This window comes from Toxorhynchites rutilus, chromosome 2, assembly GCF_029784135.1.
Source record: "Toxorhynchites rutilus septentrionalis strain SRP chromosome 2, ASM2978413v1, whole genome shotgun sequence".
Classification (NCBI taxonomy): Eukaryota; Metazoa; Arthropoda; class Insecta; order Diptera; family Culicidae; genus Toxorhynchites; species Toxorhynchites rutilus.
In genome coordinates, this window is record NC_073745.1 from 253,965,894 (window position 1) to 253,983,416 (window position 17,523).

At 40.8% G+C, this 17,523-nt stretch overlaps 1 protein-coding gene across 7 annotated transcripts in view; it reads left to right on the top strand.

Moving 5' to 3' along the window:
• Window positions 1-17,523, top strand: part of LOC129764357 (cAMP-dependent protein kinase type II regulatory subunit) — a 193,508-nt gene that overhangs the window by 162,614 nt on the left and 13,371 nt on the right. For all 7 annotated transcript variants that reach the window (XM_055763345.1, XM_055763344.1, XM_055763346.1 and 4 more), the window contains 6 exons: window positions 11,688-11,869; window positions 15,587-15,687; window positions 15,745-15,846; window positions 15,912-16,059; window positions 16,139-16,214; window positions 16,647-16,829. In XM_055763345.1, the coding sequence (XP_055619320.1) occupies window positions 11,688-11,869; window positions 15,587-15,687; window positions 15,745-15,846; window positions 15,912-16,059; window positions 16,139-16,214; window positions 16,647-16,829 (792 nt within the window). The remainder of the gene's footprint in view (window positions 1-11,687; window positions 11,870-15,586; window positions 15,688-15,744; window positions 15,847-15,911; window positions 16,060-16,138; window positions 16,215-16,646; window positions 16,830-17,523) is intronic.

The window sequence follows — 17,523 nt, forward strand, 5'->3', positions numbered from 1 at the left end:
GAGCGTTAATAGCTCCTAAACAACTGAACGAAATGTAATGATAAATACCTCATTCGAAAGATAAAATGTCTACTTCTTGATTCAAACACTCGTTTCAATAGCCTTACAATTGCTTTCAAAACAGGCTATAAAAGCGAGTGTCGCTCGGAAATCCACTCAGTTATGATTGCGCAACGATTGAGGTACCATCGCTGGAATGAATGGATGTTTCCCTAACACAGACTTTAAAACCATGGAGCCAGGGGAAATTGGCATTACAAAATAGATACAAGCAGCGGGAACTTTTGGGCTCGCTTACGTTTCTGCGAATCGGAATGTTTCCCTAACACAGACTTCAAACCATGGATCCTGGGGAAATTGGCATTGCAAATAAGATGCAATCAGCGGGTACTTTTGTACTCGGTTGCGCTTTTGCAAATTGGAATGTTTCCCTAACACAGACTTCAAAACCTTGAAGCCAAGGGAAATCGACATTGCAAAACGGCATTGCAAAATAGATACAAGCAGCGGGTACTTTTGTACTCGCTTGCATTTTTGTAAACCGGAATGTGTTTCCCAACACAGATTCCGAAACCAAGAAGTTGGGAAAATCTGCATTGCAGCTCTCGGCAGTACTTTTATACCCCCATGCATTTTTACACTCCGGAATTCGTTTTGCTAAAACGGTCTACAAAAGCGGCTGTGCTTTGGCTCGGTTATTCTAGACTGCATATCCCTTCATGTCGCCAGCTCACTGAATTTCTAGGCATACCGTTTGATGTTTAGGCAAAATGTTGATAACTATTTGCTTCTATAACCACTACCTTAATGCATGAATTGACCTAAATTGGGATTGGATTGCAATTGAATTCGTAAATTGTTTCATTCATGCACTAATTTAATCAATACATACGAAAGATAGCTCTGCGTAGCGGCGATGTCGTACCCAATGAGGAACATCCGAGGTGCGATTGGTGAATGGAGAAAAAAACACAAATGATTACTAAGTCAACGGCAGTCCTACGTCAACCTTGCCGGTTATATCATAGGTATAACCCATCCATAGTTTTTTATCACACCTTAAACTCCTGTAGTCCAAAAACCTAATCGAACAGCATGAACAACAAATTGCCATGAACGGGGTGTCTCATTTAATTCATTGAGGCATACAACCAATAAGTGCGTCGGTTGTGTCATTGATAACAGTTCAGATTATCTTCTGGTGCAGATCCACGCCACTACTAGTTAGCAACCAGCTCTTATTTTGTAGTCGCGGTCCGTTTTATTTGGCGTTGTGGATTTTATAAACATATTCGATTCCGCCGAAGGCTTATCGGGTTCACCGATGGCAAACGCGCGCGCACAGGTCGACCTCAATCGGTTTGATTGCAGTTGTCGTCCAATTGCACGGCACCAGCCGCAGCCCAGGTAGTAACGTGTGTGTGTGTGTGTGTGTATGGTTGATTTTAAATTCAGATAGCGTTGGTATAATTAATGAATATTACCGTGATACACACACGCGCCCCCTTCCCTGGTTCCCATCATCCCCGGATCAGTTGATCTGCGATACGCGTGATTGTGGAAACTGTGCGAATCCACATTCGGCGGTGGAGTTTTTACTTTTAACCTAGCACACACATAATCGTTTACAGCCCGCGCTCTGATGTTCTGAAGCTCGAACCCACATCGGGCTAATCTAGTCACGGTCGCACACGGTTGCTGTTGGGCTGTGGAGGCTGCTTTCGGGCTGTAATTGGCTGCCTGTGGAGTCGCACCGTGAGGCTCTGTTTGGCGCGGAGAGAAAACGTGTTCGGAAATATATGCTACAGTCTCGTTATTGACGTTTCAACATGGCAGAAAACACTCACTGTGACGTGTGATGAATATTCATTATTTCAATTTATTTGTGTTACCCGCCAAACACGGTGCATCAAAAAGCAGGGATGAATTATTAATCTCAACAATGATGCGGAATACCCTAATCCTTTTATAGCCGATAAAGGATCTATTACACGACAATTGGGAAATTTTAAGCATATACATTTTTTCAAAAAAAAACCATAATCTATGAACAGTCTATCGCAAAATTGAGTGCAAAATTGACAAATGCTACTTGACAATACTTTTCATTTATTTGGTATAAAATATTTTGAATACATTGATTCTTTTGATGTATATTTATTACTCACACATTTGACTAGCTGTACGTGCAATAAAATTCCGAAAAAAGCTTTCAGTTCATTGTTCATTCCCAAAAATTGAGAATAATCTCTATTCTAGGCATCGCAAAATTGAGTGTACACCTTAAATTTCTCCGAACAAATTAGTCTTGTAAGTAAGTTTCTTTGCGAATTAGCGTATTTTTTTTCATCAGTGATTGGTGTCAACACTTAACCATTGCTTGGGAAGTGTTGGTTTTTGTTTTTATTATTTATGTTTGAATTTTTTTTTATCAAAATGGCAAGCTAGAGGAAGAAAATAGATATTGTTACAGGTACAATGATAATAAGTATGAATCGTCTTGGAAAGACATTGCAGGAAATAGCAGTTGCAGTCAGAAGAACCCACTGTACAGTAAAGAAAATCATAAACAAGTGGAAATACGAAGGAACCATGGAAAATCTCCCGGTAGAGAATGCAAAAGGACCCTATCTTCCTGATGATGAACGGGTAATTGTTCGAATATTGCGAAAGAATCCTAAAACAAACATTTTCAAATTGACTACCGAAGTAGCCGGCATCATTGAGATACCTGTCTGTGCAGACACTGCCCGGCGAGCAGCATACAGGAACAATCTGAGAGGTCGTGTTGGTCGACTACAGTTTGCTAAGGCATACGTAAACAGACCTAAGGAGTTCTGAAACAAGGTCTTTTATACGGATGAGCCGAAAACCAATATCTTTGAATCGAATGGAAGACAGATGGCGTGGAGGAAACCAGGATCGGTGCTTCAGATTCAGCATTTGGTTATAACAGTAAAACACGGCGGGGGTAGTCAGATTTTTTTTTTATTAAATCGTTTATTTTTACAGGCTCAGTTATATAAGTTTAAAGGAGCCAAACTCCTGACTGTATTGTTACAAGTATATATAAACATTTTTCCTTAATTCTAATGTTAATGGTGTAGAAAACCGATTACTCGCGGTCTACTCGAGTTTAGAAGGGTGACATATTTTCTTCAGGAAAAGGAAGGGATAAAAGGATATGTTGACAATGTTCACTCTCACATTCACACTCACATTCACACTCACATTCATTACACTCAATTCTTAAGCCTATCTTATATCTAATATGTATTTACATTTCACCTTATTCTATTGTTAATAAGAAGGGATTTGATTTCTCGCGAAGGAAAAGGAGAAGGAGAATATAAGGATATAAGGACAATCAGACACGAAGATCGATAACTTTTAGGAAGACATATATTTGGGACATGTAATCAAGGTCTAAACCAGCCAACACATCTCTCACCGGCACATTGGGCTGCCTTCCTCTAGCCCGAAGAGAGTTTCCTAAATTCGATCTGGCAACAAGATACTCCTCGCACGACCAAACAACGTGTTCGATGTCGTGGTAACCTTGGCCACAGGCACAGATATTGCTGTCGGCAAGATCAAAACGAAAGAGTAGCGCGTTTAACGAACAGTGATTGGACATGAGTCGGGAGAAGGTGCGAATAAAGTCCCGACTCAAGTCCAGACTTTTGAACCATGGTTTAAGGCTAACCTTAGGGATAATTGAGTGGAGCCACCGGCCCAATTCATCTTCGTTCCATTTGCGTTGCCAGTTAACGATGGTATTTTTACGAACTAAAGAATATAATTCATTGAAGGCGATTTGACGCTGATAAATTTCGCCTTCAATTGCACCTACCTTTGCTAATGAGTCAGCCCTCTCATTACCCGGAATTGAGCAATGTGAAGGAACCCAGACAAAGGTAATGACATAACAGCGTCTGGTTAAAGCACTCAAAATTTCTCGTATTCTCTCAAGGAAGTACGACGAGTGCTTTTCCGGCCTCACTGAACGGATAGCTTCGACAGAGCTAAGACTATCCGTTACAATGTAATAGTGTTCAACAGGTCGTGAGGCGACGCTGTCCAGCGCCCAGTGTATTGCTGCCAATTCAGCAATATATACTGAGCAAGGATACTGAAGACTGTGTGAGGTGCTAAAAAACACGTTGAACACTCCAAATCCTATGGACTCATTCATAGAGGACCCATCAGTAAAATACATATTATCACAATTGATACGCTCATACTTTGCATTGAAGATCGTAGGAACGATCCCCGATAGAAGGTAATCTGGAATATCATGGATTTTCTCCTTCATGAACAGATCAAAATGTACAGAGGAATTGATATAGTCAGGGAAACAAACACGGTTGGGAATATACGAAGAAGGATCAACCTGCATGGAGATGAATTCATGATATGAGCTCATAAATCCAGAATGAAAATTTAGCTCGCTCAGTTGCTCAAAATTTCCGATCACCAATGGGTTCATAACCTTACACCGGATGAGGAACCGAAGTAATAATAAATTGAAGCGATCTTTTAGTGGGAGTACGCCTGCCAAAACCTCGAGGCTCGTGGTATGCGTTGAGGGCATACATCCCAACGCGATACGGAGACAAAGATACTGAATTCGCTCGAGTTTAATGAGGTGTGTTTTGGCAGCTGATTGAAAACAGAAACTGCCATACTCCATCACTGAGAGAATAGTTGTTCGATACAACATTATAAGATCTTCGGGATGGGCTCCCCACCAGGTGCCGGTAATTGTACGGAGAAAGTTTATTCTTTGTTGACATTTTTTACTCAGATACCTAATATGGGCCCCCAAGTACATTTGGAGTCGAACCAGACCCCAAGATACTTGAATGACATAGCATGAGTGATCGGTTTACCCAAAAGTTGAAGCTTTGGTTTTGCTGGTCTATGCTTCCTAGAAAAAACCACCATCTCTGTTTTCTCCGTGGAGAATTCGATCCCTAGCCCAATGGCCCAGGTTGAAAAATTGTTCAAAGTATCTTGTAAGGGTCCTTGCAGGTCGGATTCGTTTGAGCTACGACCGACACCACTCCATCATCTGCAAGTTGTCTTAGGCTGCAATTTTGTGTAAGGCAATTGTCGATGTCGCTTACATAGAAGTTGTACAAAAGGGGGCTTAAACATGAGCCCTGGGGGAGGCCCATGTAAGAGAACCGACTTACTGCCGAATCTCCGTGAGAAAAGTTCAAATGTTTCTCACAAAGCAAGTTATATAACACATTATTCAATAGAGGCGGCAGACCCCGAGAGTGTAATTTGTCTGACTTGATTTGTCTGATTTGTGAACCTCCATTGAAATAGAATCAAAGGCCCCCTTTTATGTCCAAGAATACTGAAGCCATTTGTTTTTTTTCGGCGTAAGCCATTTGAATTTCTGAAGAAAGCAACGCAAGACAATCATTCGTCCCCTTGCCCTTGCGGAACCCATATTATGTATCTGAGAGTAGGCCATTCGTTACAACCCATCGATCAAGGCGAAACAAGATAATTTCCTCCAACAATTTCCGTATACAAGACAGCAGTGCTATTGGGCGGTACGAATTGAAGTCGGACGCGGGCCTTCCGGGTTTTTGAATAGCTATAACTCTTACTTTTCTCCAATTATCTGGAACAATATTATGCTCCATGAACCGATTGAATAAATTCAACAAGCGATGTTTCGCCACATCAGGGAGGTTTTTCAACAAGTTGAACTTAATTCTATCCGTTCCTTGAGCCGAATTGTTACAAGAAAGGAGAGCAAGGGAGAATTCTACCATCGAAAACTCGGAATCAAGATCGCACCTATCTTGAGGTATATCTCGAACAATTTTTTGCACAGGAGCGGAATCAGGACAAACCTTCCGTGCAAAATTGAAAATCCATCGATGTGAATATTCTTCGCTTTCATTCGTTGAAGAGCGATTGCTCATGTTTCGAGCCACTTTCCATAATTTTTTCATTAACGTTTCTCGTGACAAACCTCCCACGAAATTTCGCCAATAAGCACGTTTTTTCCCTTTGTTCATGTTTTAAAATTGATTTTCAAGGTCCAAATACGATTGAAAATTTTCAATGGTTCCACGTTTCCGAAAAGCTTTGAATGCGTTCGATTTATCCTGATAAAGCTTGGAACATTGGCTATCCCACCACCTTCGACGAATAGTGGAGCCTATTCGGTTCGTTTGAGCGCGAACCGCGCTGTCATAGATCAAACGAGAAATGAAGTTATACTCCTCCAATGGAGGAAAACCATCGCTGGAATTGATGGCTAGAGCAATCGCGTCCGCATATTTTTTCCAGTCAATGTGTCTTGTGAGGTCATATGCCATGTTTATAGATTCAGAAGAATTCGACCCAATGGTGATGGAAATTTTGATTGGCAAGTGATCACTACCGTTGGGGTCCTGGATTACATTCCACTTGCAATCTAACGATAGTGAATTCGAGCAAAGCGAGAGGTCAAGTGCACTTGGGTTAGCAGGAGGTTTAGGAACACGTGTTGTTTCCCCAGTATTCAAAACGGTCATATTGAAGCTGTTACAAAGGTCATATATCAACGATGAACGATTGTCGTCGTACTGTTCCCCCCAGGCAGTTCCGTGAGAGTTGAAGTCTCCCAAGATCAATCGTGGCTCAGGAAGAAGTGAGCACATGTCAACAAGTTGCTTGCGACTAACCGCAGCTCTCGGAGGCCAATACAAGCTGACAATACAGAGGTCTTTTCCTCTGATGTTTGCCTGCCAAGCAACAGCTTCAATCCCTCCAATAGGTGGAAGGTCAATTCGAAATGCTGGGTCGTTCGAAGGTGAACTATTGCCACGGAAGCCAGGAGGAACCTGATTTTGCTAGTCCGCTGCACTCGATTTTTTAGGCAAGCTAACAGGGGTTATCACCGGAGGGACTTGTCCTTGAACTTTGGGAGTGGTCACATTTTTGCGCCGGGGATTCCTTTGGAAAATGAACGGTGTGCCCCCGTTAGTTGTGTCCGCTACCATTTCATCAACGGGCAACGTGGCGAAGGCATTTTGTGTGTTGATCGGTTGTTGTTCTTGAGCCGGTGGAGAAGCGCCCTTCAAAATTTCAAAAGTGCGCTTCGAGCGTTCCTTCAAAGAGCACTTCTGTTTATCCCAGCGACTCTTATAAGTTTCACAAGCTGAAAGCTCGTGTGGGGATCCCCCGCAATATGGACATTTATGCTCAGTCGCACTGCAGGATTTCCCCTCATGTTGCTCTCCGCAAGTGGCACAGCGCTCCTTGTTGGCGCAATAGTCTGCTGTATGACCAACTGACTTGCATTTGTTGCAAGTCATGGGCTTTGGCACGAAGAGTCGCACTGGAAGCCTTAATTTATCCACCATAACGTAGTCAGGGAGGGCGGAACCAGCAAAAGTTACTCGAAACGAGTCGGACGGCGTGAATTTTTTTTCTTCCCCATTTTGGGAAACTTTTCCAAGTTGCTGGCAGTCCAAAATTTTAATTTGCTTCAAAGGGAGCTGTTTAAATCTGCCATCTCCCTCTTTTATTATTTCGCTCGTCAGACCCGTTTCTGTAATCACCCCCGCAATTTCTACGTTATGGCAGGGCACATATACGCGATATTCTATTATAAAACGATTGTCGACAACAATATCGTTAGCGTGCTTCCGATTAGCCACGACAACACACAGTTTGTTCGGTCTAACCTTTCTAATTTCGACCACGGAGGAATAATATCTTGCCAGATCTTTAGAAATTTGAATGACATTTAGAGATTTTCCTTTTGGTTTGGGCCGGAAGAAAACAACCCATGGGCCAAATCCAGGTGAATCTTCTGGATAGACCTTGACACGAGGAGAGGAAACAACTGAGGGGGAGTACGAGGTCGATTGTTGAGCAGGATCAGGAACAGTAGGGCTGGGAGGCAAGTTCGGGAGTTGATCGGAAGCGGGAGAAGGATATTGAGGGGGTGAAGAGGAAAGGTTTGCAAATTTTCTTGAGGGGGGCTTGTTTAGGTGGCTTAACTCTCCCTCTAAAAAAACATCCGAGGGGGAACGCTTTAAGCGACTTTCCAGCTCCCGTAGATATGGAGGGGTAGACAGTGGATTCAATCTCCATGTCAACGGTTCCTTCTTCATCTGCCATTTAACGTGGCAGATGTACACTTTTTAGTTAATTTTTAAATTTTTTTTGTTTTTTCTTTCTTAACCTAATAAAATTATTTATACTTATTATGCACACCACACCAGTGCGGATAATCTCCAACGCGTATCAATCCTTCGGTGCAGCTGAACCGGTGTATTGCACCACAGTAGGATAATGGTGTCGATGACGAGAGGCGATAAATTCACCAGCACACAGCACACAGCGCCCGCGCTGTAGGCCTTCTTCCTCCTGCTTGTTGTGTCCGCTTCAATGCAATCCAGTTACAATCTAGGGAATCCCGTTATTGTGCACAATCACATGACCAGCCACGAGAATAACGGTATCACTTCAACGATACACGATAACGAAATATATGCGTCCGGCAACTTCGAACTTAGGAAGACGAATGCTGGGGTAGTCAGATAATGCATGGTATATTGGCGGCTTCTAGAACTGGTACCTTGATGTTTATCGATTCGGCGATCGACAAGATGGCTTAATTGATCTTCCTGAAACGTACCTGCAGTCTCCCGTTCAGAAAGTCGGTCTCCCTCGTGATTACTACTTTCAACAGAATAATGACTTCAAGCAAACTGCCTTCGTGGTGCCTGCTCTATTATGTCCCAATCAACTCAAAACACCTCCGAAATCACCGAACTTGAACACTATTGAGTATATATGGTGGGAAATCGAGAACCATCCATCCATCATAATCCAGGGAACGAAGCGGAACTGAAAACGACGATTACGGAGATCTGGGAGGTACTTCCGTCTACAATGACCAAAAACCCGTCTTGGTGCTTGCAGGAAGTGCTGGACGCCAAAGGCTGATGTCACATTAGGCGGATTCGCCGCCGCGGATATTGCGACGGTTTTTTTTCTCGATATGAATTCGCTTCCAAAACCGCCACGCTCTGTGTGACATGGCTAATTCACAATACACTGTAGATTCTCCGCTGCGGTTTTACTCGCGGAATCCGCGGCTGCGAATCCGCCTAATGTGACATCAGCCAAAGGGGGGCCATACCAAATGCTAGAGGATTGATTTTTGTTATCTACACTCGACAAAAAAATTAGAGGAACAGAGCGCGAAGTCGGATATTTTAAGTGATTTTTGACAAGCTGTATCTTCGTGAAAAATCAACGCATATCGATGGGAGGCGCATCATTTTGAAGCTACAACTTTCAGGTATTAGAATTTTTTTGTCTTGGTAAGTGTTGGTGTTGTGGGCAACAACAACGAAAAGAAATTTAAAATAGATTTTTCTTTATTTTTTCAAGAATATTCTGGACTAACCCAATTTTTTGCCAACCAACTCAAAAGCAAATCCAATTAACCTTATCAATCAGCTTTTTTTTTGATTCCGAGAACGTTCCTGTAGGACCTTCCCACACAGAGATATTTCGGTTTGAATGAAAAATTAGCCCTTCGTCTTTGATGATGAATAATTCAATAAACAACCATCGCACCGCAAATCGAAAGGCAGTTTTAAAAACCCCAGTAAATGCTGCATAAGGATAATTTGTTACTCGTATATAGTTATTTATTTTTCAACCCCGAAAAACTCAACAATAACAAACCAGCACGAGTTGTATACTCAATTTTGCGATTGACTGTATAAAACAGAATATTATTAATTCCCTCGCCTACGAAATAGGCTCCTCTCTCAAATATTACACAAAGTTCGTTTGATTGGTGATTATCGCTCACTTTTAACTTTTAAACTTGTTAATGTGCGCTATTAGTATGAAGACGCTTTCTAGGCGAGCATACCAATCAGGATACACTGCGAGCGGAAAATCCTCTGCAAGCGGATGTTAACATAAACAATAGCGGCATACAGCGGTTATCGTGTAAAATGCCAACTCATTTCACGACACAATTTTACAATGGAGATTAAATCTGAACCATCTGAATTATTTAGCATCGAGATGTCTTTCTCAAGCTCAGTTCCTACTGTCTTATAACGAACAGCGTTAATTGTTACAGAATGAGGAACTTGTTGCTCATCGGTAATAAAACTAGCGATTTGTAAAAACACATCCCAATTGCTATAATCTCAATTCAAATTAAGTTTTTTAAAGCTTTCAAATTAATTTTCTGAAATTATTGAATAACAATTAGGCTCAATGACTTCCAAACCTACGTTAGCGATGCACTCATTTTCATCTTAGCAATCGTTCACGAGACTTATCAGAAGAGATGCTCTTTTCATTTTATCGTCGAATGTCCAGAACAATGCAAGTTCGATGCTTTCATCAAAACAGTAAATCGTATATCATTTTTGGTCATATAATGATTATTCGAGTCTCATGAAGGTGGAAGGTGTCCGTTTTAAGTAGCTGTACTCCAAATTCTTGAATCATTATTGCTCTATGTTTCGCCGAATGTGTGCTGTTTCCGGTTGTTCCGAAAATTGATGAAATTGTCGACAAGAGCATAAATAATACAAAGAATACTAGAGCTGCGGCACTCAACTTTTTTTTTCAGAGGGGCCACAAACACATACTCATGGTGTCGCGAGTCGCAATGAAAAAATAAAAAAGGATGAAGTCCATCCAAGATTTCAAGAATGAAACTCTTTAGTACAAACATCTGGTAGCAGTAACAACGGCCGATGCATAAATGCTTTCACTAAGTGAGCGTTTCGCGAAACAATAAAACGTCAATTTACGCAGATTTCCAAATTAACTCTCATACTTTGTTGATTTCTCGTTGTCTGGAGCGACACTGAAACACTGAACTTTCTGAATATCCAAGTAGCAAAATAATATTTCTAACGATACAAAAACAACGTCCGAGAATACGGCGACAGGAAAGCGTCGTCAGTTGCGGGACAAATTTTCACCTCGCAGCTCGCACCGCTGAAAAATACTTCATTCACATCCGAATTGACATGCGCTGCACTTTGACTGTTAACCCGAAAACAATGCTCGAATTGACGAACATTTATTGATCGGTTGGAAAAAAAACTGTAGGTAGAGTATTGCAATCTATTTCATTCGCCAATAAATCCGAACACGCCCCTAAATTCTCAGAAGCTCTCTTTCAGTAAAACATTACACAAATAAATTCGTTTTTAATACTTCGGATATTATTTCCGAATGCACTCAAATTTTCAAAATACCTCTTTAGTCGAAAGTTTTGGTTTCCCTGAAAAGGATTGATGGGTTTGCGTAGTTTTATGAAGCAATTGATTCATTGGTGATTCATGCTGCATTTGCTATTTCTATTTCATCAAAACGTGCCCTGTTTTCTGATTTGACACAGTTACTGAAAGACGTAGTACTACTTAAAAACATAGGTGAATATTTGTTAGGTTTTAGTTTTTACACATACAAAATAGTTTTTTGGGCCAACCAAAAGAGCTCGCCGGGCCGCAGGTTGAGTATAGCTGATCTAGTGCAACGATTCGACGGCTAAACTAGCCAATACCTAACAAATATTTTTGCACATTACCACTTGTCAATTATCTACTAAACACTCAAATCAAACTAACAATGCTCTAAAAATATTAATTTTTTTCTTTTATCTGTTTTTTCCGTAGAACCTCTGGTCAACCGGTACGCTTCGCGCCGGAAGTCGGTGTTTGCCGAAACATACGATCCAGAAAACGACGATGACGACGACGGCGCCCGGGCGATATTCCCCAAAACGGACGAACAACGGGCGCGGTTATGCGACTCGGTCAAGAACATCCTACTGTTCCGCTCCCTAGACAAGGAACAAGTGAGTAATGGATGCTGGACCATCTATATTTAGTCAGAGCTCAAACGCAGTACAAATTTGAAAACTTATTTTTCCTTTTTTTTTGAGTACTGGCCTCAATCGAATTTAACTAATTGATGCGAATATGTTGCTAAACTTGTTTCATGACAGTGTTCTTCTTGTATTTTACGGAATCGATTCTTAATTCATTTTAAACACAGATAGTTGTAACCGGAATCATTCGATGTTTTACAATTCAATTGATTTTAGTTACTCTCGTATAAATTCTGTTATATTTTTATAGTGTAGGCATGAACTATTCCAGCGATACAGTCTTTATAACCTCGATTGTTGAAAAGCTCCGTTTTTTCATACGTCTCTTCAGTTTTGGTAACAAAATACAGTCACTGGGGGCCAAATACGGTGAATATTGAGTCATATTTTTGTGTTGTTACGTCCAGGACACGACCGTCTTCTTAACATAAGATTACGAAATAATTTTATCAATTCGTCTGCGCAGACACTGCTCGGCGAGCAGCATACAGGAACAATCTTAGAGGTCGTGTTGGCCGTGAAAACTAGTCTGCAAGAATTGAATGTAAATGTCCTTAGAATCCCACATTTTTAAACTCTTATTATTTTTTATTTGTCATTTATCTTCTTCTGTATAAGCTCGACTTGTCGCAAAAAACTTAAAGTTTATGTAATTTTTTTTGTATAATAAATAAATGAATCCAGGGTGGTTCAGTTCAATATTCCTATGTGACTAGACTAGACCTATGCGACTAGAATTCAGTCTTCCCACACGTGTGATATTTTTTTCACTTTAAGGTTATAAGGTTAGCTAAATCGGTTCAGTCGTTCAAATGCTATTAATTTTTGCCAAAAAAATCATTTTTGGATAAATGGGGGAAAATGATTTTTGGACCACCGTTTAACTTCAAAAAATCATATCTCAAAAACGAGAAAATAGTATCTCTGATATCGTGATATGTTATGTAAAAAATCCTCAGCCTTGAAGGAAAAATATAAAAAAAATATAGTGCCCTCTAGTCCAAAGCCATGGAAACAACAAAAAACAACTACAATCAATAATTACGAGAACAAAATCCATCGTTTTTGCAAAAAGCTAGCTCATTGGTGTCAATTTGATATGTCGAACATCTAAATCGGTTCAGTGATTCAAAAGTTATGAATCAATTTTAGGAAAAAGTTGAAAAAAAAAATTTTTCGGGCCACCCTAAAAGGGAAATGATCACCCTAACGAAAAAATTAAAAAATACGGGTCTTATATTTTGCAATAAAGAACAAAACAAAGAAAGAAATCTGAAAACCACTATATCGGTTTGGCATAGAATGGCTGTATTATTACACCCACAATAATAATGAGTAAGACTTGTTAAGGAAAGACACTGCGGGAAAAACTTTTCCACAAAAAAAATGTGACATTTTTCATTATTTGGCAGCTTTAAACATATATAGGCTGTCAAAAAAGTCCTGCGGTATTTTTTTTGAATTTTCATTTGTTCATAAAATTAGTTACAATCATCTGTTTTAAGTCAAATATGCGCCGTTTTGTTCGATAACTTGTTCCCAACGTGATGCCAACTTCATAATACCCCTGTTATAGAAGCTCGCTTCCTTATTGGCAAAAAACTCGGATAGCCAATTTTCACAGGCCTCTTTTGTGGCTAACTTCTGACTACCTAGCTCGTTCGTCATGGACAAAAACAGGTGGTAGTCACTTGGTGCAAGGTCCGGACTATACGGTGGATGCAAAAGAACCTCCCATCCGAGCTTCCGGAGCTTCTGGCGCGTCACCAAAGAAGTGTGTGGCCTGGCGTTGTCCTGATGGAGACAATGCGGCCTCTGTTTATCAAAGATGGCCTCTTCTTCATGAGTGCTACCTTCAAGCGGTCCAGTTGTTGGCAGTACAGGTCCGAATTGAGCGTTTGGCCATAGGGAAGCAGCTCATAATAGATTATTCCTTGACAACCCCACCAAACACACAGCAGAACCTTCCTGGCCGTTAATGAGGGCTTGGCCACCGTCTGAGCCGCTTCAGCGGGCTTCGACCACGACCGTTTGCGCTTCACGTTGTCGTAAGTGACCCACTTTTCATCGCCAGTCACCAGCCGCTTCAGAAACGGGTCGATTTTGTTGCGATTCAGCAGCGATTCACATGCGTCGATACGGTCAAAGATGTTTTTTTGCGTCAACGTGTGTGGCATACATCGAGCTTCTTTGTGAAACCAAGCTTCTTCAAATGGTTAATAACGGTTTGATGACTTATCCCCAGCTCTTGGCCGATGCTACGGCTGCTACTATGCCGGTCTTTCTCGGCTAATTCAGCGATTTTGTCGCAATTTTCGACGACAGGCCTTCCGAAGCGTGGCGCATCATCGACGACCTCTACACCAGAACGAAAACGTTGAAACCATCGTTGTGCGGTGGAAATGGAAACTGTATCGGGTCCATAAACTGCACAAATTTTATTGGCAGCTTGAGATGCATTTTTGTCTTTGTCATAGTAGCACTGTAAAATATGTCGGATTTTCTCTTTATTTTGCTCCATATTCGCGACACTATAACTCACGAACGACATAACCAAACAAAACACTGTCAAGGACTATATTATAGCAAAACTACCTTTCCAACAAGCTATAGTATGACTCGATACAATGAATACAACTAGAACTACGCGCTTACAACGACACCTCGCGGAAATACCGCAGGACTTTTTTGACAGCCTAATATTAGGCGGGAGGTTCTTTTGCATCCGCCGTATAGTCCGGACCTTGCACCAAGTGACTACCACCTGTTTTTGTCCATGGCGAACGAGCTAGGTAGTCAGAAGTTAGCCACAAAAGAGGCCTGTGAAAATTGGCTATCCGAGTTTTTTGCCAATAAGGAAGCGAGCTTCTATAACAGGGGTATTATGAAGTTGGCATCTCGTTGGGAACAAGTCATCGAACAAAACGGCGCATATTTGAATTAAAACAGATGATTGTAACTAATTTTATGAACAAATGAAAATTCAAAAAAAATACCGCAGGACTTTTTTGACAGCCTAATATAATAGCGTACGAATAATTATAAAGCACTCATTTGAACTATTTACGTTAAATCTTGATTGCGGCTAGTCAATTAGTTAATTTGATTGGTTTTCATTGTCCAATTTATTTGATATTCAGATGGATGCTCAATGTCAGTCAAATACACACTCTCGTGGAATCAATAGAACAATCTTCGCAGAACTTTTCTCGTCATCAAGTCCGACTCAAGCATATAAAATGGACTCATAGCCAATATCAGCGCATGAAATGATGTTTGAAATAACGCATGCAACTGAAAATTATTTGCAAAACTACTTAAGAGACTTGCTCTCATCCAAAGACATAATGCCAATAATGAATATCGAGAACAAATTATTCATGAAATTGCTTCGAAGGGAAATTTTTATTTCTGTTAAGCGACTCCCGTTTAGAACGATCAATGGCTCTTGCATTTTTGATTGATTTGACCAAAACTAATTTAATTTCAATATACAATATGCAATACTATTGATGAGGAAACTTTCCCCATTCCAACTTGCTACAGAACCAACAGTAATGATAAGATTCGCCCGAAGGACAAGACAACTTTTCCCAACTCGTTACTCGTCGTTGCTCCTGTTTTCGATTCAAACTTCTTCTACCTAGTTTCAGCGTACTAATTTTTGTTTCCGTTTATTCACAGATGAACGAAGTGTTAGACGCAATGTTCGAGAAGATAGCGAAATCAAAAGATTACATCATAAAACAAGGAGATGATGGGGATAATTTCTACGTTATCGAATCGTAAGTCACGTGTGGTCAGAAAAAAGATTTTTATCTCGTAACTTTTCTATCTTGCAGAGGAGTATACAAAGCTTATGTCGGAGAGGATCAGAAACATATACACACGTACGATAATAGCGGTAGTTTTGGAGAATTAGCTCTCCTGTACAATATGCCAAGGTAAGCAACGCATTCCATCGTGTGTCCTGTGTGGAAAGTATAACGCAATTCTTTTGTCCTTGCAGAGCCGCCACCATTCAGGCGGAAACGGACGGTCAACTGTGGGCGATGGATCGTCAGACATTCCGAAGAATCCTGCTCAAGTCCGCCTTCAGGAAACGAAAAATGTATGAAGCATTGCTGGATGCCGTTCCCATATTGAAAACACTACAGGTTAGTGTTTGCTGTTGTTGTGCTCTGTGCCTCACTCACCCCCGAAGCTCACATTGTTATCGATATTTTTCTTTTGCAGAACTACGAACGCATGAACCTGGCCGATGCTCTTGTACCTCATACCTACACCAAAGGCGAACGGATTATCAAACAAGGTATGGACGGCGCTTAATCCGGGATGATACATCTATTGTGTCTCACGATGGATAAATAACAGCAACAGGCATTTCTTTTCATAAACATGCTGAAGATAACTGATAGATAAAACGTATGAACGGCACGTTTTCCACGACAACATACTTTTATATTGGAGACTATTTTCCATGAAAAGGCGTAAACACACGGGTCAATCGCATTGTTCACGAGTGAACCGTGTGCGAAATAGATCAATACGTTGATACGCTCCCGGTCTTCCCTTGACTTGAATGGTTCTATGTTGATCTTCCTAGAATCATTCAGACACAAAAGTCCATATGACCCATAGCGTTTTTATCATTTTCTTTCGATATATTTCCAATATGTTAATTTCTAAAAAAAATCCAAAGTTCAAAAGTCCGGCTATTTATTGGGTGTTGTTTAATTTACAGGCGATGCTGCCGACGGCATGTACTTCATTGAAGACGGCAAGGTTTCGATTCGCATTCAGCAGGACGCCGGGGAGGTGGAAATTTCGAATCTAGAGAAAGGGCAATACTTTGGGGAGTTGGCACTGGTAACACATAGGCCACGGGCAGCCTCCGCTTACGCTGTGGACAACGTGAAAGTGGCATGTAAGTACGCGTAGACGTGTTCAATTTAATGCTTTCTCATTGGCACTAGCTTCTCACTTAACTGCATTTCTATCAGTAGTGTACACAATATTCGAAAGTAATTGCATGAACTAACCCTTTTTTTTTGTTTATTATTCCATTTTATTTTCTAATTTCTTCAACTTTATTTTTTGGTAACATGCACCTCTACCCATTCGACTTACTAATCCAACTAATGGTTTGTGGGTCGCTACTGCTATTGCTTACTCTGACATAACACTCACAACAAATCAATAACACTACCACAAGTCCTTGAGACGGAGAGCTTCGAACGGTTGCTTGGAAAACTCTTGGATTTGATGTTGCGTCAGATGAAACACTACCGATACGTAGATACATCCGTGTGGGAAATGATACTGGGAGCATGCCGGAAGGAGCATTCAGCTAGCCACACCACAGCTTGAATCGTTTCGATTTGAATCATAGTAGATGTATTTGCATGCAAATTATTAGTATCAATGGATATCGTAAGCACCTAACACACATAACGCATGGAGCACTATTGGAGGCGAATGAACTGCAAAGTTTAAAGCCTCTTAAAAACAAAGAAACGTGAATGGAGCACTATTTCATGTTATATGGTATGAGTTGTTTTTATTCCTCTTGCAATAAACTTATTTTCAACAATTGTAGTTATTAGAAATACATTTACAGT